Below are 23880 nucleotides of genomic sequence, written 5' to 3'. Positions count from 1 at the left end.
TCCCGGCCGCCCTGCTGTGGCCGCGCCCGGCTCCGCAGGCTCCAGCTGTTTGCTGGCATGCCTTAAAGGACCTCTGCGCTCCCACAGTTCATTCCGGGCTGCTCTCGCCTCCTCCTCCTGCCCACGGCTGCTACGAGCCCCTTGTTGAGCTGCTCAGCACGTTACCGCTGCTCGGTGCGGGCGGGCATTTCCATGCGAGCGCCAGCCGCCTGCCGCTGTAACCAGCATCAGCACATCATCCACCTCCCGCTCCGAACCCGGAGCGATTTTATTACTTGTGGTGGTGCAGGGACATTTTTTCGGCAGGAAGGTTTAGTGTAAGTTTATTTTCGGCTTCCGCTCTTCTGTTTCGGCCACTCGTTTTGTTCACCATCCCCCGGGAGCCGCGGGACCGAAGTTGCCAGGTAAATGCCCCCTTCCTTGTCTGCAGCACTTCGGGAGGCGGCTCCGGTCTGCCTGTYTGCATGGCTGCTGCGCCGCTGTTGTACAGCGCGGGTTGCGAAGCGGAGGCAGCGTTTAATGGCACAGCTGTCAYCGGGCATCTCGTGTCGCCGCCCGCCTCTCGTGATGTGGCTCCGCACGGCWGCGGGGAGCGGGAGGCTGCCGTGAGCCGCACCGCTGCTGCTGTTGCTGCCGCCGGGGTGGCAGCGCGCTGCCCGGGGCGGCGGGGGGTCTGTGCACAGGGCTGGGGGAGCCGGGGGAGAGCACGGTGCCGCTGCGGCAGCGCGGCCGCGGCCCCGCCGTCACCGCTGTCGGTGTTGTCCCCACAGGCCGGGCGGGCGCCGCCCGTCCCCGGGGAAGCCCGGCGGCGTGAGGCCGCCCGCCGCCGCCGCTTATGCAACACATCATCGATAACCACCCCGACATGGCCACGGCGCTGCTGGCGGGCGAGAAGCTGAAGGAGCTCATCCTGCCGGGGCAGCAGGATGACAAGGCGGGCGCGCTGGCGGCTCTGCTCCTCCAGCTGAAGCTGGAGCTGCCCTTCGACCGCGTGGTCACCATCGGGACCGTCCTCATCCCCATCCTCCTTGTCACCCTCGTCTTCACCAAGAACTTTGCCGGTAAGGGCGGCAGGACGGGCAGGGCCGTGTCCCAGTGTTTGCCAAACGAGACCACTGGCTCTGAGAGATGTCAGCCAGCCCTCGCCTTGGCGGGCGGGGACCGTGGCAGGGTGGCAGGAGCCACTGCCTAAGAGCCACTTGTGCCCAGGAGTTGGCCACTGCCCCTCGTCTTGCGGGCCGGGGCAGTGGTGTCGCCSTCCTGGCTGCTCCCTAACTGGGGCGGCTGCTGCCTCTCGCCTTGGCTGGTGGGCAAGCGGTGGGGAGGGGTCCCCAGCCACCCCACTCGGCGAGTGGCCCTGGGTCACTGACCTGCAGGCAGCAGGTGTCCATTGCCCAGCAGCAGTTACAGCTGGCATGGGGGACACAGCGGGTTAATGCTTCTTGAGGTGGATGCTGGTCAGGTCCTGAGCTGRACCCTGGCTGATGTCAAGTGTTGTCCTGATGTAACTTCAGACTTCTACAGCATGAGTGTTAACTGGCCTACCAGGGAGAGGCAGATGTTTTCATGGAGACTGATGCTATCTTTGGAGCCACATGCGGTGTGCTTTGCCATATTGTGACAGTGGAAATCACTGGTGTCTGTTTCTGCCGAGGGCCAAGATCTTGCATAAACTGGTAACAATTTAAAAAGCCTGGTTTGAGTGCCCATCACCACCAGTCTCAGAAGGTCAAGTTTTGGTGAACTTTGGAAATTACTGATCCAGTAACGTTACACCTTTTGGGCCACTAGTACGTATGTAAACATTGTTTTGCTTTGTGGATTATAGGTTTGATGAGTGTAGCTGCCAGTGCATGACTGCTTTTAATGTCMCTTGAAGCTCCATACTAATGATCCATGGGAAATTATTAGCTCTTCAATATTCAGGACTGACGTAGCAGTCGGTAGCTTGTGAGGTTGGTGAGAATTGGCTGTATTCAATCAGTTTAAATGTACCAGAATCAGGCTCTGGCTTTGCTCTTTGCATGCTGCTTTGGAATTGACTTCCAACACTTCTTATCCTTAATATTTGTTTTCATTATTAGATAAAGTTTAAATCATCTAAAAGAATAACTGCTTGCAAATGGAGTCTGGAGAGTTTCCTTAATTGTAGTCAAAACTTTTTCAATCCACCTCAGTTTTTAAAAAAATACAGTTATGTAGCTCAAGATCTTCTGCCATAGTTAGTAAGAACCTCATCTTTCAGGTGGTATTCTGGAGGTATCTTGGAGAAACCATGTTTACAGGGTACCTGAAAACYGACTCTTCATAGCAACTGAAAGAGAGGTTTCAAGGTCACCTTTGAGGATCCTYTGTGAAATGCAAAAGTTTTGTAAAACCCTACTCTGTAGGAAACTAAGCTAACAAAAAGGCAATCCTACAGCAGTTCATGAGAGTCCATACTTACCTACATGCTTTCATACTGTTTGAGATGTACAGATTTGATACTGAATAGGCCTAAAGACAGCCTTGGATGCAGGCAAGGTCATGCCCCCTTCACATGTGTTCCTTGACACAATGCAAGATTCCTAGCAGAAGCCCTTTGATGACTCACTGCTTGGTCAGACAGCAGTAACTTGCTCCATATGAACAAGTCACCCGAGACTACAGATTGTGGAGGAAGTACCAAGTCTGAGACTGATTTATAAGGTGAATGTCCCTCTGCAAAGCTAAACTGTGGTCCACATGCACACAGAAGATAGAGGGCCCATTGAATTTACTTGCATCTGCCCATATTTCTGCTATTGAGCTTATTTTGTGCTGTGGAAGATTATTCTCTAGTGTGACAATTGTATTCCAGATTTGTTTTTCAGAAGGACTTAGAGCAATATCACTTACATGTGTTTATGGGCTGTGTATGCTGATTTGACCAGTAATATATAGAGCAGTAGCCTATTACGTTCTGCCAGGACAAAACTTACAAGGTAACAYAGAAAACATCCTTATGTCCCTGGAAAAATGCAGGATAACATTCTTCTCTCATATGATGACATGTTTGTTCAGATCGTCTGCAGTTAGAAAAATAATATGAGAAAAAGGAAAAAATTACAGACACAAGAATATAACAGAAAAACTGTATCTAACAAAACTAAATAGATACTTTTAGGGTTGAGTCAAAGAGTTCAGGGTTAGTGAATTCAATTCTGCTTCCGCAGAGTTCTAGAGCAAAACTTGCATTAATTTTAATGTGATCTTAATCAGATGTTGTTCTTTTCRCAAAATAGTATTTACTCAGACTTCTTTACTAAGTCATACTTGTCCAGAGATGCTRACCCTGGTAATAACAATAGTTTAGCTGGATACATGCTTACTACTGATTCTATAGTTTGTGTTGTTTCACCCATACACTGTCACTAATCGTCAAAAAAARTCTTAACTTTGTTTGCTTTGGATACTGTTCCTTCTGTGTGATTTAAATAGCAGCTATGCAAGTACATGCTTTGTTGATGAAATTCAGTAAGGCGCTTACAGCCCCTTGGTTGTAAATACTGTAGCAGCCTCCCAAACTTTGCTTTGAGCCCTTGCATACTTATCCAATGCTTAACATTATTTCTCATTCTATTAATGATATCCAGTGCAAGCCATGTGAATATACCATCATGCCATTAAACTGAAAACAACCCCTTTTCTGGGGTCTRTACCATGTTATGTAATCAGTATTGGTAAAGCTTTTGGAACAATGGTGTGTGCACTCGAGGCATCAAAGTATAGTTGCCTAAAAGCAGTGGTTTCTCACAAAAYTTTTTTGCTGAGGGTTTGAAGAACCCACATGATCAGAGGACCCACATGGGTAGAGGAGATAAGAGCCTCTTATGTCACTGACTGATCTTTGAGTTTGTGTGTGTGCCAAGTGTAGCTGAAAGTGTGGTCAAGACCAATTGTGCAGTTTGTCCAACAAGTGCAGTGAGAACTGCTGGGCCAAGCAGGGTGGGTGTCCTGCCCTGGGGGTGTGCAGAAGGCCCCCCATCATCGTGGGAAGCCTGGGAGGCCCCAGGCTGCGGTAACTCTCCTGGGGCCAGAGGCTGCRGAGAAGGACGTATGAAAGAGTTCAGCCCTACAACAGAGGACAAAGAAAGAGCATGGTGTTTATTTAAAAGACTGTAATTGACAACCTTAAAAATCATTATGTCTGTAGTATAATATATTGTATCCTGTATTYTGCCTGTGGCTGAAGAGAAAGTTGTTTAGTTAATGATGGTGTTTAGTGCCATGGGCAAAGTCATTGTTTAGGTAAATGCATATGCTCTTCATGTAAGTGATTTGTTTGCCCTTGAATTGGAGTGTTCTGAAGTTTACATCTCTTTTGAGAAACTAAATGACAAATAACTGTTTTATTAGCATAAGAGGCAAGACCTAATTGTGTAGCAGATATTGTGCCAATATTCTGAATAAATCACCATTCATCTRAATTTAATGTGTTACAAATTACTAAATTAGATATTCTTCTTCTGCTTTCCTTCTGTTACATTTATCAAAAAATCATAGAGTGGTTTGGGTTGGAAGGTACTTTAAAGATCATCTACTCTGTCTCACGCATGGATGCCATCCATTAGACCAGGCTGCTCAAAGCCCTGTCCAGCCTGGCCTTGAACAGYCCCATCTGGGACATCCACAGCTTCTCTGGACAATCTGTTCCAGTTCCTCACCACCCCTACAGTAAGGAATTTCTTCCTTGTGTYCAATCTAATTACCTTTTTCCAGTTTAATACCACTGTCCTACAGTGGAGACCCTGCTAAAACGTTTGTCCTCATCATTCTTAAAAACGCCTCAGTAAGGTGTTTCTGGAATCTCTTTTCCAGGCTGAACAACGACAACTCTCTCAGGCTGTCATAGAACTTCTCCATCCTCTGATCATTCTCATGGTCCTCTTCTGGTCTCCCTCAGGCAGACCTTTCCTGTGCAGAGGTTCCAGAGCTCAACACAGCACTGCAGCTGGGGTCTCACAATAATAGAGTCGAAGACTCTCAACCTGCTGGCCGCGCTCTGCATTATGCAGCCCCAGGTACTTGGTGTACTTAGTCTGACTCAAAGTGAAAAAATGGGGCTGTCATCCTAATCTGTGAAGTAGCTAAAATGTATCWGATAAGATGTTGTCTCCACACTTCACTACTGGGTGGCAGTGCATTTGGGGTGAAATTGAGCTCTCTGCAGAAGGAAGGCAAAGCACAGACGCACTACTGGGATGTGCTGCTGAGAGTTAAATTCAGGCTGCAAAGAGGCAGTAAGAGATTGACTGTTGATTTCAATGGGGACAAGAGTTCTCTCTGATGGCTGAACTAAGATGATTCTTGCACTGGCCCCCACTTCCTAAACTTTTTCTACAGGAGGAAAGAAAGTCACATAGCTAACCTTGTACACTGTCAATTCCGAGTCCTCTATTTCTCCTTTGTTTTTCAAGTGAACCAGTGTGATTCCAGAAAGGACACTCCTAGAAAGTGAATTTAAATAAATCCATGAGCCATATTTATACTGAGYGTAAGATCATCATAAAGTCATTTAGGAGCAATATTCAGCTACCCAACACAAAGAAAGCTCACATGAGTACTCAMAAAAGAAGAATGAATATTGTTTCCCTTTCTAAAACTCACCCATGAACAGACTTCGTATAAAACGGCATATCCTCTATTTAGAGGCCAGCATATGTTGACCTTGAAGATAATAAGGAAAGTTTGAGGCATTTTTTTCTCACCTAATGGATGGAATCTGTATTTAACTATGAGTTTCTTATTTTCCTGGAGTCACAGGGCTCTCAGCCCTGGTGACCCTGACTGCAGAAAGCAGCATAGGCTAAAAGAAACCTCCTTTAGYAGTGCCCTTACTGATATAAAAATGAGTGCAATTGGTGGTCCCGAGRGAACTTAGGTTTGCACTGTTTTTGTTTGGAAATTGCTGCTTTAAAGATAACAACTAAATATTTTATTTAAATATGCAACCAAATGTATTTGCATTACTTAGATGAAATTCTGTGTAACCCATATATAGTCTTAGGCATGTTTTGGTACACCCATGCAAATGTATGTTCAGTGCTTTGCAGAGGTCCATGCTTGTATTTGACTCCGTGGAGGTTAATAACAGTTATTCCTATGCAAAATAGAGGTAAAATATGAGGTAAAAAACCAATATGAACAGAGGGTTCAGATTTGATAGCACTGCATTGTCCCAATGCATAGGTGACTGTACCAGGTACTGCTTGGTGGTAAAGCAAATTTTAAATCTGTAAGTATAGGTTGTCACTTTTGTCTTTTCATTTTAGCTGCATTGAAGCCTGCTGGATTGTCCCCTTTCCTATGATAAAGGTTTTGGGGTTCTTTTTATTGAAAGTGTTCCCTTGTTAACTTGTCAGCCTTAGGTTCGTATTTAGTRAAAGAAATGGTGGAACACCAACCTTTTAATTAAATATTAGAATGTAAGGATTTAAGTTACATAGTCTTAGTCCAGCTATAATCTGTGTTGGTTTTCAGACATTGCTTATAGCTAAAATGTTTCAGCATCTCCTGTCAAGGCATAGTCAGTCTAGAGTGTTAAGGATCTAGAGAAAACAGGATTAGTCCATCAGTACACTGCCTTTCCATTTCACTTTCTTTCCAAAGGCTCAGAATGTGGAGTATTAGACTGCAACGTTCACTGCCAGTTTGGAATGGGTCTGTTTGGTGTGCTATGTTTTTCATCCTTCACTCTCCTTGKTTTTGCCAGTATTCACAAGCCACAGCCATAAGTAAAATGCTGCTGGGTCAGCAAGWGCTGTATCCTGTCCATACTGGAAATTGTGCTACAGGCAGCGGGTGGCAGCCTTTTGTAGTGGAGTTTGTCAAGGCATTTGCTGAATTTCCTAGACAGTTCTGTAATCCAGTAGATTAGGAAACACCTGGCTTTCATGATGTGCTGCTTYGTTTGTTTGTGTCTTTTAATGTTTTTAGTGAGTGGTTTAAATATTCCAGTTCAGTGTTGTGCTGGSTTCAGAAGGAACCCCATCATCTCTGTAAGGAACCAGAGAGTGGTGGGTCCCAAAGGAGATGACATTGCTGGTTTTGTTGTGTTACCCCACAGTATTGAAATCCTTTGGTTTCCAAACTGATGTTGTCAAGGTATTGCTAAGTCATATCCCTCTTATGCAGTGGCTCATACTTTTTATTCACAGGGAATTATTCTTTCCTCATATTGCAATCATGTTTGCTTTTCCCACCAAAGCTTTTAAATGCTAGTACTTTCTTAAAATAAGGCAAAGCATTCATCCAGTCGATTTTTATATTTTAGTTGAAAGCCAAGCTTTGGCATTGGTTTTCTTGCTAGGTTCTTAGAACAGTATAAAAAAAGTACATAAAAAATACTGTATTTCTATGTCTCTTAGCAGTTGCATAGCTCAGCCCTCTACCATTCTCCTGCTAGAAAATTTTCATGAGAAAGCAATGGAAGGAAACAGTTTAATGACTAAAGTGTCAGTTCAAGGTTTTATGTTTTATTTTCTGATTTATAATAATTTGCATAAGCAATGCTTACATTTCTGTGTGATATATAATATGCATGAGTTCAATGTCTTTTTTGCTTTTCACCCTACAGTATTTTTTAAATAGAGTATATCAGATTTCTCTATTTTGAGATGGAGTTTTATTTTGTATTTCTGGTCAGCTTTTCTAATTTGCATTTCTGTTTCAAAACAGAAACAAATGTGGTAGGGTATTTATGTATGCTTACTTAGATGACTTACCTAAAAGACAGCTTTTGATCTTACTTTCTATTTCTKCTCTCCAAGTGCACTTAAAGAAAGTGAAGATGACATTTTTCCAAGTGACTGTTGTTAGTGCTAAGAGACAGGGGACTAGATTGTTTAGTGTGTGACAAACCTCAAATTGTTTCTGAGGTGAAACCAGCAGAGAGAAGATAATTTAAGAGTGTCACAGTGCCACTTAAGTGCTTTCTTAGCATGTAGCTTCAAAAAGGACTAAAATGGCACAAGCACCCACAGGCTGGCTGCAGTTCCTCTGCTGGCTGTTCACATTGCTGATGGACTTTTTCCCAAAGTGTAAGGTCARTTTACACACATACAAACACTGGGTGTGCAAAAGACACACTACGTAGAACTCTGAGTTTTGATCATTTAAAGATTTGCATTTGCAGAAGTGAATGGTAAATAGAAAGGTATTCTTGAGGAAATACATGAGGCATACATGTGTAATCATTCCTCTGCAGTTCCTAGAAACTGCAAATATTTTTCTGTTTTAAATTCCATGTCTCAGACTTCATCGACACATACATCATCTTTTTTTATATGTCTTTAATAATCCTGTTTTCATTGATAACTCTTTCATTTTTTCAAGATTCATATGTGGGAAGGGGTCCAAAATRTGGATGAATTTTAGCTCACTACATGCTTTCAGATTACCAATAGATTTGAACAGATGGTCAAAAATATTTTTGTTTAAGGGCTACTTAATTTATTCACCTTTGTCAAGAGGAAAGCTTGTGACTAAATAAGAGTATGGTCTAGACTGATTTTCAAAGGTACCCTGAAGTATTTGAGGCTCTTTGTTGTCTCTAAACTAGACAGAAATCATGATGTAGAGGAGATTTCTGCATGTGTGGTTTCTTAGAGCTATAAAAGTCTYCAGGAATAATCTGCATCATCACTGAGTTCCTTGGGTTCTCTCAGTATTAAAAATAGCTGCTGTGGACACTCTCAGTACATATACATGTTTAATTACAAAAGCTGAATAATTTCACAGTAGACTGGCATGATTCTTGTAGATTGTTGGTTTGGTTTTTTTTTTTTTTTTTTCGATGGTACAGGATTTATTCTAAGGAAAAAATTGAAATCAGGGCACATATTTACATCATCAGAGATTTTGTCTGAGTTATGTATTATACTCTTGCATTTGAATGGAGCAGTGCAGCTGTTCATTATGACAGCAAGCTTTGGGGATTGGTTTGCTTTTCTTTAGTGRCACCAAGCCTGTCATGCAGACTCAAAGTTCCTGGAGTAGTGCTGCAGCCAGGTGCTGAGATGTGTGGTGTGGTTTTTGCAGCTTAGAGCTCAGTGATTATTTCTGGAGCATTTTAGTTTTATGATGAAGTAATTATTTACGTTTTGAGGTTGAGGTACCTTATCTTCTGTGAGATCCATGTTTTCTTCAGGAGGTCAGGAGACCTCCACATTGGAACTGGCGGAGCCCCTGGGAGCCTCAGGCTGCAGGTTCTCCTGTCTCTGCTGTGATGAATCAAAACAGTTCTGATACTTCACAAAACCCAATTTCTCTACAAATGGTGGAACCAGTTTTCCAAAGGCAGTAGACCAGCCATCTCTGCCCTCTAAATACCATGCTATTAAAATAATATTATTACCTAATGAGCTATCTRTTGGTCTTTTTCTCCTTTTTCAATACGAATTTTTCCGGGTGCTGTGTTTAWGCCAAGAGGTACTTAATACAAGTCATCTTTTTAATTTCTAGTCATTAAACATCAATAATGCAATAGAACGAACCTGCTGTTTCCTGTTGCTTCCTGTGGTTGTATTTTGTAGTCGACYCTTGATTTAAGAAGCCACTGTTGCTTATATATCATCAGTTTCACTGGATTTTCATTATTCATTTCATTCCGGTATTTATTCTTGCAGTTTACTTCAGGTATTACTGCAATCCACATTGCCATACTGTCTGGGTGCATGGAGTTGCTTTGGGGTTCCAYATCTAGAGGGCAAATTTTGACCTTTGCAAAATGTTAAAACATTATTTTCATACRTTACTACTTCTCCTGTGCAGAAGGTCTGAACATCACTGAAATTCCACTCTTCCTCCTCATGTAAGCACTAAATTTAGAAGTAAATACTATTCATATCTYTTTTGTAGGACTGTCTGCATGGCTGAATTTCATTAAATTTTATTTTGATTAATACATTCCTTTAAATTCAGATCTAACTYTCACGTAAATCTTGGCATCAATAGTCCAGTCATTATAAATAAACTCTCTTTTCAGTGACTCTACATGACTCTGCATGRCCACCACATGGTGGATGAGAGCTCATTGAGGAAATATTCCTCTATAGGAGCATCCTAAGCAATTTCATTTAGGTGTTTCTGCACCTTCTGTGTGACAGTGGCTATTTTCAACATATCAGACAAGTAGGAATAGGTGTTTTTTTTCTCCTGACTAACCTGGGCAGGTGTACAAAGCCTTAAGCCTCAGGTAAGGGTGAGCACACCACACTACTTTTAGAAGAGCCASTGCCTATTACTTCCAGGGAATATGGTTCTGTAAATTTGTGTATAYACTAAGAAAGTGCTTTGTGAATTCATTGCTTCTACAGATCTAAAATATAAGCAGCTCAAGCAGCAATCCTGCAAGGCAGAAAGACCCAGATTGAAAATACAGGRAAACCTGCTGCTGCTCTTGCACTGCAGTTACCCTTGTGGATGAGCTATTACCTATCAGTCTTTGAAATTGCTTATCTACACCTCACTCATTATGARTAATTTTTGTATAGTATAGGCCAATAAATCCTAATAGCAGCAGTGGTTTCCTATCTCATTTCTTTAAGGACTTTCTTTTCAAGATTTTTTTCTTAAACAGGACAARTGGTTTCAGAGATTGGGCAGAAAAGGCTATACCTTACTCTGCTGATCATGGAGAAATTTGTACCTTAGGAAGACTTCATGGGCATGGAACCTGTATTCAGATTTGGAAAGAATATTCCCTAAGAAAGGTAAAGGTATTGTTTTTTTTTTTTACTTCAATAGAAGTAGTAAATCTTAATAATTAACTTGCTAAGCTAAGGCTTAGTTTGATGGTTGTTTCTTATTTATATGAGTAAACTCATTGAGTTAAATAGGACTGTATAGTTACAGCTGATACACAAAAGTAAATTCAGAGRTCCATCCTTATGTTTTACTAATTTCTAACCTTTAAATACCCTTTAAATAAAGTAGTTGAAATAAACTAGATAAATTGAGTTTTTCCTTTTATTGTCTGTTAATTTGCATATTAGCTAGAATTTGTTAAAATTATTCTAAGCAGAGTTACATATTCCTTGTGGATTGTGTGACTGGAATGGAAGAAATGTATAGATAATATAACTATTCATATGTCCAGATAATATTTTACTTACTTGGACTATGTTTTCAACCTCAGTAACATGAATGTTTTTTATTTGTTTTTTCCAGAGAGAAGAGGATCCAGGACATTTCTTCTTTTCCATTTAAAAATTGCCGGAAAAGTACTAAATAAATTATTTCTGTTTCTAAAAATAAACAGTTTGCTACCTGCTTTCTTGTGCAATCCTTTTAGTACTCAAGATGAATGAGGCATGKATGTCAGATTGCTTACATGTATGTGCCACAAAGCAGTATGATAAGGAATAGCCTTGTTAAATAACTTGTTAAAAGTGATTTCTTTTTCTAGAGTAAATTCTAAAAGCTGGAGGTCACAGGAGGCATATATGATTTGTTATCATGGCTTATATTTTGCTTCRGGCAAATGTACTTCATTCCCTGGGAATGCAGTGGGTATGAAAAGTCATTTGGCCTGTTATGTAGGAGCATATACTGTTTATTACTAATGTTTTCTTTTCTTTGAATTGCCTACCGAAGCACTCTGACTGTGTTGTCCACATTTACTTAAATAACTTTTGCTCATAATAATGTTTTAGGAGCTTTAGTTCAGCATCAGTTCTTCCTAGAGAGATTCATGTGCCACACTTTATGTGCTATGAGTKATCACATTGACTTAAGGGAAGTGCCCAATGCATACAGTTGCTTAAGTCTTTTCAGGAGCAGGTGTGACTTTTTACAGTGTTGAATGCTAAGAGATTGTCATTGTTATCATTATTTCTGAGGGATGAGTGAGTGTGTTATATGCAATTCACTCACTTTCCCAGGAAGACTTGTAAAATCTTAACTTTGCATAGACAGTGAAGAATGATGCCTATCTACAGTTTCACCATATCTTGTGGACAAGATATGGTCAAGATATGGTCATTTCAGTGTACCATAAACCAGATCACATTTTTTTTCTAAGTGTTTCATGTTACAGATGGGCAAATACATACGTGTATGCACACACACACCCAGTTCCTTGGTGAACTGTGCTTCTGGTGTCTCTTCCTTTGAGATACAATACTGAGGCCTGAGCTGCAGCCGSATGTATGTCCGTGATAGCCTTCCAGACATATTTTACTTGATGTGTTCTTAGTGCAACTGGCCAGTTGGGATTTCTCAAAAATGAAAAAAATCACTGGTGCATGGATCAGCCTTTCTTGCTGGGCATGGCCTGAAGAAGATGAAAATTCACCTTGCGGAAATCAAGCATTGGAACAGGATGTAYAGGCACGTTGTGTAGCCTCTGATTTTGGAGGTTTTCAGACTGACAAAGTCATAATCAAGCTGGTCTGAAATCAGTCGTGATCCTGCTGTGAGTGGGATGTGGGYTTCAATAGTTGCCAGTGTTCCTTTCAGCATTTCTATGGTTCTGYGTTGGGGTATAACTTCAGGAAATGGTGTAGGAACAGCAGTCATCAGATTTTTCCATTGGTAACTCCATTTCCAGATCTAAGATTCATTTTTGTAGTGGGAAGTTTTGCAGGAGTTCCAACTCCACACCTCAGCATTCTAGCCTCTTTCCTGAGGAATCCAGAACCTGGATTATTATAMCCTCAGTTTGAAATTTAGCAGGAGATTTATTTTTCTAATGTATTTTCATGCCTAGCACTTGCACCTGGAACAATTGTGTTTAATTTAGGGCCTCTCAAAGAGGACAGTCAAATGTGCACTAAAGTATAAGGAGCTGGGGAGTCATGAAGGGAGGTGGCTGACCTTGGAYTGGGAACAGTAGGAGTGAGAGCATGTGCCTGCAGGAAGCCCACAGGCATTTCTCCAAACCTTTTCTAAAAGCAGCAGACTTGACAGCTCCTAGCTTCAGTACTTTGATTTCACTTCTTCTTTCCATACTGTTTAGATTGTTTATAAAGAGTTTTTTGAGCACAGCCCCTTCTTTCATCCCTCTCCTAACCTTGAGTACCTTCTGCAGCCATGCACTTCCATTCCCCTGAGCTCTGACTTCTGTACCATARTACCTCCCACAAGTCACTTCTCTTCATTTAGGTAATATTTAAAATGATGGGATGAGATGGTGCAGAATGGAGCATGTGAGAAAACTTAGCTGCCAAGGCATTTTAATTTTTCAAGTGGCATAACACAATCAGTTATATTACACAACTAAGTAATTCTGTGTTGATTATTTCATCTTGATTGCATGTCTGGAAAGTGCAGGGAGATCTTTCTCATACCTTATCCTAGAGGATAGTTCTGTGGCTTTTTAGAAGTTGCTTAGGTGCATAATGAGCAGGATAAAATTGTTGAAAACATCTGACATTGAAAAAAGGAAAACAAAGCTTTTTAGCATGCATGTTTATGCTTAAGTCAGTATAAGAAAAAACATAATATGTTACCATCAAAGACTTTTTTTTTCCAATATAGTAATTATTAGGAATATAGCTATCAAGAAGCAGAGGGAGAGATTCGTTTTATGGGCTTTAGACCAGACAACACTGAGAGGATTGCCAATCCACTCAGCCATAATAATGCTCCCTAAGCTTTTTTTTCTTTATGACAYGTTACTTCATTGTGTTTTCCTACACAATTGAACAGTTATGCCATATGCAATTAAACTGGGGCATCTGACTRTGTTTAGTGATGGCTAGAATGGTTATATGAAAAAGGACCTTTGTAAACTGCTTAAGAATTTTCAGGGTGAAAGAAGAGTAGTGGTAGAAACTTTCTATATTTATGAATGAAAAAYTAAAAGCAAATACATTTTTTATATTGCATGATCCAACATCAGAGCTATGATTTCAACACCATTAACGTCCTTTTTTAATGCTACTTATCTATCAGGAGAACACTGTAAAACAAAAAATAAATCTGCCTGTGCCTTCTTGAAACTGCTTTAAGCAGGGGTCTCATAGCTAAGTGTGTGGGAACATGTGTGTGAGAACAGCTTGTTACTCTGCTGTCCTCATCAGATCTGCATGTTGACATCCAGCTCTATGTTATTGCCATCTTCCATAACAAACTGGATTAGTTATTGACATGGAGCTTTTCTTTGCGTTAATTAATGATGGACACAGGCTGCAATAGAGAAGAAAGCATTCCATACCCTACTACAAATGAATCAAACGCCTTCAGGGTGTTTGTTAAATCCAGGTTAAATGCTGCTGTCACCACAAAAGCTATCTGAAACCTGGTGCCAATCCTGCTTGGCAGCCTCTTGTCAATGAAGAGAGACAGGTTCTTCATCCAGGCAACAGCTGAATGAATCTTTTGCTTTGAATCAGTTCAGAAGGGAATCCCTCTCTTTTCCATTGTCCAGACAATTTTGTAGAAAAATGTGCTTCCTAGAAGTCCTGTGCTGAGACAGTAAAGTTAAATATACCTGTGGAATAACAACCAAAATTTGTAGCATTCTCTGACAGTGAATACRGCTCAAAGATAATGGCAAAAGAGGTTGTGGCAACCCCATCCCTGGAAGTGTTCAAGGCAAAGCTGGCTGGGGTTTTGAGTAGCCTGGTCTAGTGGGAGGTGTCTCTGCCCATGGCAGGRGGACTGGGACTAGATGATCTTTAAGATTCCTTCTGGTTCAAACCAATCCGTGATTCTGTGATTCTGTATTAGAAAATACCATTTGAACAAAATTGTGTTGGAACCCCCTGCTGCCATTTCAGTTATCAGAAGTCCCAGACTGTCCTCTSACTCCACAGAGGTTTGGTTTTCATCTGAAGGGTCTAGGGATTTACATGTCTTACAAAGAAAATCATGCCAATTTTACAAATATGCAAAGAAAATTCTAGACTAATATCAACAATGTACAAAACGTTGAATAAGAACGGGACACTATGGTCAGCTGGCCAGATAAATTAGAGATCTTTTACAACCTCACGGGCAATGGGGTCAGATAAAAACATGTTTAACAGAGGAAAAGAGAATAAATTCCCATAAATTTACTTTTGCTTTCTCTRCTGGTTGGGACAGCCTCATTTTGTAGCCTATAATGCAGCTGGGAAATCCAAACTGGGATTGTGAAGCTTTTCAGGCTTTTTTCACCAAAGCAGTGGCAATGGATAGAATACAGAGTTAGTCTCTCAGTGATGTAAATGTAAATGTAAATAAGACATTATTATTTTATTTAAAAAAAAATAAATATATTGGATTGTTGTTGTATATGTACAGTTTTAGCAAAAATCACCCTAGCTTTTGGGTCTCAGTGAAGAGAACAGAAAGAAATGTTCAGTTTATTTGATAGATGCAATTGATGCATTAATCCTAAAATAATCCTTATGGATGATTTGTAGGAACACTTGCTGCTGTTTTCCCAAGTATTTGTGATGTTGAGACAGAGGAGAAATTAACCCATGTATGGCACAGGAAACTTGGCTTCATACTGGAAATGTCTGCTAGGCTTAGAGATACCCAATTCAAAAAAATTCTGCTTATGAGAAGCACAGCATGCTACTTTGCCTTTTTTTTTTCCCATGATAACCTTTTACATAGGAATCTTTTTGGTCTCCTGGGTAATTGTACAATAAGTCTTTGATAGTAGGAGATTAAATTTTTTATATTCATCCCTTCATGGGTAGGGTTGGGAGGGCATGTAATTACTGAAACCAAGGGAGTCGGTGAGCGTTTTTCTTGTAACATATCTGTAAATACACAAAAACAGTCTTGATGGGAGTGCTTTAAGCTTTCCTCTGAGACTGAAGTTAGATCATTTTAAAATAGTCTTCAGAAGTGATGTTAAAGAATTTGCAAGCTTACTCACTTTACATGCTGTCTTGAGTAGCAGCATTTATTCTGTCAACTCTGTATAAGTTGGTGGTGTTTTTAGAAAGGAGTCCTCCCTGAATCACTTGAAAAAAACAACCACAATTTTTGTGCAGTTTTTAACGTGTAGATCTCTCTAGGTCACAGAAGCGGTTTATACCTCCACACCAAAGAGCTAACTTTTGATTTGCTCGCATGTGAAAAGTAACTGGTCATGTAAGGAGTCATTTGTTAATCCAGAAGGATAAGGGGGGGTGTGCTTTCTAGGCAAGCAATAATATTTTGTTTATTGTTATCCATATGATGTTATTTGTTTTCATTTGTATTATTAAGAGAGAAGTGCCACTGTGTTCTTCCAGTGAGCAGTTGTTGGTCTGAATTGTAGTCTTCATTCAGAGCAGGAGCAGGYTTGGTGTTCTTGAGCAAGCCAAGAGAACATGCTTCCTACTATGGGTCTCATTTTGGGAAGCTTTTTAAAGATATACCAGACACTGTAAAATATATTTTCTTTGTTCTACTCTCAAAACATGAAAACATGGTCTTTCTCTTTGAATAGGGCGTCTTCATAATGGTTATTGTTCTTTGGGARATTAATGCTGCTTTTTCTATCTTTCATATATTGTTAGAAAAAAAATGGTCATATAAGAACATAATTTATCTACTGGGTGAGGACAAAAGTTCTGTTATCTCAACATCATTATGATGATGGTAAAATACAAACGTTTAGCAAGGAGTGTTAAAATAGACAAGGATATGGTGTAATTTCCTTTGACAAACCGTTCCACCCTCCAGCAGAATRTGACTTAACCATTCCCTGAGACAAAAGTTTACATCACTGTGCATTTAATAATCCTTGCTATACTTTTTCTTCTATTACTTTGTCTGATTTCTTTCTTGATCCACAGTATTTGTTTCTTCCAAAATGCTATCTGATGGCAAGTTGCATTTAATTACACATTGTGTATAAAACCACAATGTTACTATTTCAAATGTAGAATTTTTATTAGTGACAAATAGTTAACACACCAAATACTGTCCTGGTCAGAATGCCAAGAATGTTAGCTGAGAGAGATGCAGTTGAGTAAATCCTTGTATGTCTTGAGTTCCTTTTTTTCTACCATATCARATGAGTTGACTTTGTTTATGAGTATTAAATATTAATACTAATATTTAATTAATATTAGTAAATTTAATATTTACTAATATTAAAAATATTGCCTTAAGCTACAWCTACCTTTTTTCTATTTAAAATAATGTTTAGCAGGGATGTTTAGCTTCAAATTTCATCTAAATTTCAGCATTTGCATTGAATATCCTCAGCTGCTGACTTTGTAATGAGTATCAGGTCTTTWAGTTTTACAGAGTTCAGGTCACAGTTGCTTAGGATATTGTTTGCAGAGAGGTAATTAAACCAAAATATGTATTTTGTGCTGACATTTCTAACTCGGGTTCATTCTAAAACTTTCAGGTAAATAGTTTTGTCTTAAGGCTTGTGAGGATGTGTACAGCCTGAGCTGGCTAGATGTGGAGGGCTTAATGGTCATGTAAAGATACAGAAAAATAAAATCGATATAATTTGAAATGTTTATTTTCCAGAGCTTCTTTTGTAGGTTAAATGCACAGCAGTGACTTTTCTCTCTGTTATACAGAGGAGCCTATATACTGTTACACACCACACAACTTCACCCGCGATCAAGCCTTGTATGCCAGAGGATATTGTTGGACAGAATTAAAAGATGCCTTGCCAGGAGTTGATGCCAGCCACTGGCCCTCCTTGTTTGAGCATAAGTTCCTGCCTTATGCACTGCTGGCTTTTGCTGGGATAATGTACATTCCAGCTCTGGGCTGGGAATTTCTGGCCTCCACTCGACTGACTTCAGAGCTTAATTTTTTGCTTCAAGAGATTGATAACTGCTACCACCGTGCAGCTGAAGGGCGAGCACCAAAAATAGAGAAACAGATTCAGTCCAAAGGTCCWGGGATCACCGAGAGAGAGAAAAGAGAAATCATTGAGAATGCAGAGAAGGAAAAAAGCCCTGAGCAGAACTTGTTCGAGAAATATCTGGAAAGAAGAGGACGAAGTAACTTTTTAGCTAAGCTTTATCTTGCAAGACATCTGTTCATCATCTTTTTAAGCATCATACCAATCACATACTTATCCACCTACTATGCTACACAGAAGCAAAATGAATTTACATGTGCTCTAGGTGAGCCTCCAGACAAAACRAGCAGCTCCAAATTGCACATCAGAGTGAACTGTAAACTGCCATCTGTCCAGCTCCAGCGGATTATTGCTGGTGTAGATATCGTTCTCCTCTGCTTTATGAACTTGATAATCCTCATCAACTTGATTCACCTCTTCATATTTCGCAAGTCTAACTTCATATTTGATAAACTGAACAAAGTTGGAATAAAGACCAAGAAGCAGTGGCAGAAGTCCCAGTTTTGCGATATCAATATTTTGGCCATGTTTTGTAATGAAAATAGGGACCACATAAAGTCATTGAACCGTCTGGATTTTATTACRAATGAAAGTGATCTGATGTATGACAATGTGGTACGGCAGCTGCTCGCAGCATTGGCCCAGTCCAACCACGATGCCACTCCGACCATGCGTGATTCAGGGATTCAAACCATAGACCCGAGCGTTGATCCAGCYGACATTGATGCTAACGAGCAGCTCATCATTAAGAGACCAAGGAAGAAGATGAAATGGATCCCAACTACCAATCCCCTTCCCCAGCCATTCAAGGAGCAGTTAGCCATTATGAAGGTGGAGAACCACAAACCAGATAAACCGAAGCCTGTGCGGAGAAAAACAGCGACAGACAGCCTTATCGCTCCTTTGTTGGAGTCTGCTGCAAAAACCTCACAGCAATCGTCCGCTCATAAGAGCGAGCCAAACGCCATGCCAAGCACAAGCAGTGAAAAAAAGCACACACGGCACTTTTCCTTGGATGTTCATCCATATATACTTAGTAGCAAAAAACCCAAGCCAGAGGTTCAAGCCATCCCCTCGATGCCTACGTCAAAAAGCCAAGAGGGTGGATTTTTAAACCAGGAAGAGAATGTTGTAGTGCATGTTACCTCCTCTCTCAAAGGTACAGTATGCTATAATGCCCATCCCGCCTCCACAGACCATAATTGACATAGCAATCTTAAGGAACTCAGAGTTTATTGGAACTGTTTGACCTACCTTGCTAGATTTGGGGATAGCTAGTAATCTCAGAGCTTGCAGGCCTCAGAGACAGAGGTTCTCTTTCTTTAACAACTATATAGAGTATAAGGATAATTAAAGGTAGAGCTGTACAAAACAGGCTGCAGGCTGTTGGTGTGGGTAATGTTTCAAACGTAAGCAGGATTTCACAATTACAGATGTGGTCATGCCTTGCCAAGGAACTGAGGAGTGTTTGGCTTCCATGATACCTTTCCTGCTCCACCAGCACCTGGCACATTTCAAACCTGCCTTATTTTCATGTCATATGGAAACTGCCAGGGTAGATGACCAGTACTCTGAGCAGTAATAGCCCTTTAGGARTGTGTGGGAGATTGCTAAGGGCAGTTAAAGCTGCCTGTGGGAAAGGAATCTCTTTAASTACCAACACCTAGGGGCTGGCATGTTTGTCACCTAGAAAACCAAAACCCAGCTCATTGACATTGTTCTTCCCACACACTTTAATTTGCCCTGTGTCTCACTGGGACCAGAGGATGGATGGTCTGAAGTGTGGGTGCTGGTCAGGGATTCAGGGCTTCTGCCATTCCCTTCCCATGTGGCCTCACAGGAGATGCTCTTTCTGTGCCTCAGTTTCCTCTGTGTGTCTTGTAAATCCTGTCCCTTTCTTAACTCAAAGAAGTGTTTCAAATATAGCAATAAATGCTATGTGCTAGAGTGATGAGGAAAGCCATCTGAACATTAAAAAAAGTGATAGATCAGGAGATAAACTGATAGACAGATATCTTCTTGTTTATTTTTGTAAGCTACTGACATAAGAAAGAAGCACTATGCAGTTGAAGTTACAGAAAAATCTGTACGTACTTAAAGCAATGGCTCTCATCTCATTACAAGCTAAGACCTCCCTCTGGGCTTCGACAGACTGACATCTACCGTCACCCCACTGCCCAGCAAAGAAGTGATTTGAGGTATAAAAGTTTCTGTCACTTCCAAATCCCTATGCTCCTTAGAGCCCTCCAACTCCCCAATGTGCATGTGAGCTATTCTACAGCATTCCTTATCGAGTCACCTGCTCTGATTTCAACTCCTCAAAACTGCTGGGGTTTTCTGGTCTCAATTACCTTCGTCTAAATTAGTGCTTGAATATTTTAAGGGCAAAAAATTTTTACTGGAGTTTTGGGGCTCTGTGATTCCCCATTCACATTAAAAATTTTCAACTTTGTTTTTGAGTTAGACCTACATTGCAGTCCATCAGGTAAGGAAGACTTAAAATTTCTGGAAAGAGACATCAGTTAATGTCAAATTGCTGAGTTCTTTCTAAAGACAAGTGGCTTACAATGTGTAACCACTAGCTTTTCCCATTGAAAATATTTTGTATTCCATCCTGTGGATTTCAATAGTCATTACGTTTGTCACAATATTAAATCATAACATTAAAAAAATACTGGCCAGATTGTAGAGGGGAATGAGTATACTTTTCAGTTGTTTTTTYCCCTTCATTTTACAGAAATACCATTCACATAAGGAAGCATGAGCATGCATAAAAAAGAGCAAGATTTATAAACCCCATTTCTTGTTTGTCCCGTATGCCTGAGCTTACAACCCTCTTGTTTGGATTTCTCTAAGGGTCCCAAGAAAATTCAGTTTGGGATCCACTTCTGATCCCACTGAAATCAGTGGCAAGATTGCCAATGACTTTTACTGGTTCAGGACACTCCTCTCTGATGGACTGGAAGCTTGAAAGACTACCTGTCCTTTATCTGGCTGTTTTGTTCTCTTTTAGAYACCCCTCATCCTGCAAAAGAGATCCTGTACTCATCTGAGACATGCAGAACTGTGCCTGCTGCTGCGGCTTTTGTCACGTGTAACCACAACCATATAGCCACAACTGCTGCTGCCACCAGTATGGCTTTGAACCAGGTCAAGCCAGAGCCCACCCCTGCACTGAGCTGCAACCCAGCCCACCCTCTGCTGCACATCAACACGCTGTACGAGGACCATGAGGAGGAAGTYTCCAACATCATGGACAATGGGATTCACTCGCCGGCCGACACCGGGGAGATGCTGTCCATCCCCACGCCGAAGCAGATCCGGCTGGCGACGTTTGACGAGCCCATGGCCATGGTGAGCTCGGTGGAGTACTGAAGGCACTGGGCCRTGGTCCCCCAGCAATGCAACTCACTGCATGAGCATGGAGAGTTTTCTCACAGACTATAGCTTCTGATAATAACAACAAACGGTTTTTCAGGATCACATCATGAGCACTGTCAGTCATTTGCAAAACAGAATAAAGAAAATCTGGTGGAAATAGACCTTTAACACTAAGACAACCATTAGCTCTAACTCTAAACTATAGCTTCCTGACTTAAATGGGAATTAGCACAATTTATGAACGTTAAGAGTCTGRTGGCATGCCACAGCAATTTTAGTGAGTGTTTAAAACCTTTGCATTCAGAATCMCTGACTAATATGGAGGTGAGGTATACTTTTTTAATGGCAGCAGTTAAATTAGAGTTCTTTTCTAAGCAGGGAGGATTTTTTTTTTTTAATTCAGGATTATGAAGAAGTTATATGCAAGCAAAATTTGTGTTTGTTTCTTTAGCTCACTGATGTTGGGCTTGGTGGAGACTTAGCTGAAAGGGCCTTACTACCACCAGCATTTAAGTGCAAGAAGATTGATACGCTCAATCTCTTGCATTTATAAATGAAAATACCTGAAGTATGCCCTGCCCTTTAACATGCTTATATTTGTGATGGAAGATGATTAAATTAAGAGTTTATTTTTTTAAATATATTTTACCATGGAAAAAATTACTTTAATAACTTTTCAAACCAGTTGTTACTTTTAACAAAGTGTGTAGAAGARAGTCATTGTAGCTGCTTATTTTTTCATAGTGCATTTATGAACCGKGTTAGAAACTTTCATGGGTGCTTCACTGATACTAAAAATCTTATGGAGGTCATTACAAAATATCTTACAAAATATGAAACCAGCAAACCTGTTTTCAAATAACACACAGTTAAAGAAGTCTATTARTTCAGTTCTGCAGATTTGGCTAGTCCTTGATTCAGCAAAAATTAAGGCCATGGATGACACTGAAATGACTCATGTCTAAAGCTAAGCACACACTGAAATGGCTTTGCTGGATCTGGGCTCTAGTGCGGGCAGACAATAATCCTGCAGTATGTGCTATCACTGATTCAGTATTTGCCATCCTTGGCTCAAAGCACATCTTCATGCCCATCTTCCTATAATTACGGTATGTGTGATTTAATAGAAAACTCTAGTATAACTAAAACGTCTATTAAAAGTGTATCATGCAATAACCATCCTCAGCAAAATTATAGTGAAACAAAAAGTGACTGTGTTAAAATAATATTCTAGCTGCATTCAGAATTACAGACTGTGTGTGTTTGCTTCAAAATTATGTATAATGGTAGAAAAAAATATGCAGCACAAATATGGGACTGAAATCTTGAGTTTATTTTTAATTTATTACCTCAGACATGGATATATTATRCCAATATTTAATGAAAATAGCACTGAAAATAAATGCCTATTATTCTGAATCTTTTAATGTGTACTACTTCCTAGCTTAGTGTTACRACCCACCTCTAAAGCAGGGTGACTGAGGTTCTTATCAATAGATCCCTTGGGGTGGATTAGAGTGAAATGATTCTGAGTGACAGGTGTATGTATATGAGGAAAGTTTGTCTTAAAGCAATTGTGTTGCAATGGAAAGGGGTATGTAGCCATTTTACTTCTTTCTATACAATTATAAAAATATGACAAAGGAAATACATAAGGGGAAGAAAGAAAGGCAAAGAAAGGACAAGAGTAGATAGGGGGGAGGAAAGATGTCACTGCCCRTAGATCCAGCAAGAAGACTTGATTGTTGCAGTTTCAATGACCATGGTTAGAATCATCATGGCAGTCTTGGTCTGTTTGGGTCAGGACCCACAAAGAGTTTGACAGCTTATGTACATTCAGGCCTATGTGTGAACGCCCATACCTCCCCTGGGACAGTTTCACACTGTCAGCCTTACTGGGGGAGAGGAAATTGGTRTGATGCAAAGCATTGCCCCACCTCTGCAGGACATGCTGCTTAACAGCCTTTCCCCTTCCCTGGCACAAAAATGCTTTGTTTGAGAGATCAGTCACRGGTTATCAGGGAAACCATAGTAGAGCTCAACCAGCCCATTCAAGCAAAGTTCAGTCCATCATAAGTAGTTACATACAACTGGGATTTTATGATCAGCAGTATGCGGGAAGTGTCTTTTACATAATATAAAGTTGCCATTCCTCCTTACATTACTTCAGCTGTGCCCAGCTGCACAGGCTTCTTTGGCCTAAACATAAGGGCAGCAAGGCATGGACAGGCACTACAGACAGGGCAGAGGGTTGGGGACAGCTGGAGCACCTGTCTGTAACACCCCGGTGTCTCAGGGCAGTGTAGCATGAAGCTGACGGGGGACATGGAGCTCAGTCCTGCGCTGCTGGGAGATAGGACTGCAATGGCTCCTGCTGGCTTGTCTCCTTCAGCCCTGGGAAACGGCATTGATGTGACTTTAAATAACAAATCTACACCTGCATAGCCTGGATCTCATTCCACCCAAGGTACAGGAGTGGAACATCACCTGTGATGGGATTGCAGGCAAGGTCTGTGCCTGGCCTGAGGGGTTACTGCCTGTCACTCAGAGACACCTGAAAGCAATGGCACCCAGATTCTGGAGATGAGTCAAATGCCCATTTTTTAGACGTATTAAAACCATTATAACTGAATTTGTTAGACACCAAGAAGTAATTAGAAAAAAAATACGGAAAATTGCCATAAGACAATCAAGAAGGTGAAAGAATAGGACGCTGA

The 23880-nt window shown here is 40.8% G+C and overlaps 1 protein-coding gene across 1 annotated transcript; it reads left to right on the top strand.

Annotated features, from left to right (window-relative positions):
- PANX2 (pannexin 2) lies at positions 1–22564 on the top strand. The gene is made up of 4 exons (XM_057378903.1): positions 1–404; positions 771–1061; positions 17490–18941; positions 20796–22564. The coding sequence occupies exons 2-4, from the start codon at positions 836–838 to the stop codon at positions 21155–21157; spliced, it is 2040 nt and encodes a 679-aa protein (XP_057234886.1). The 5' UTR covers positions 1–404; positions 771–835; the 3' UTR covers positions 21158–22564.
- Positions 22565–23880: the final 1316 nt, after the last annotated feature.

Source organism: Malurus melanocephalus, unplaced genomic scaffold, assembly GCF_030028575.1.
Source record: "Malurus melanocephalus ecotype Western Australia unplaced genomic scaffold, MMel_1.1 scaffold_11, whole genome shotgun sequence".
NCBI classification, from domain to species: Eukaryota; Metazoa; Chordata; class Aves; order Passeriformes; family Maluridae; genus Malurus; species Malurus melanocephalus.
This window is presented reverse-complemented; position numbering and strand designations above follow the sequence as displayed.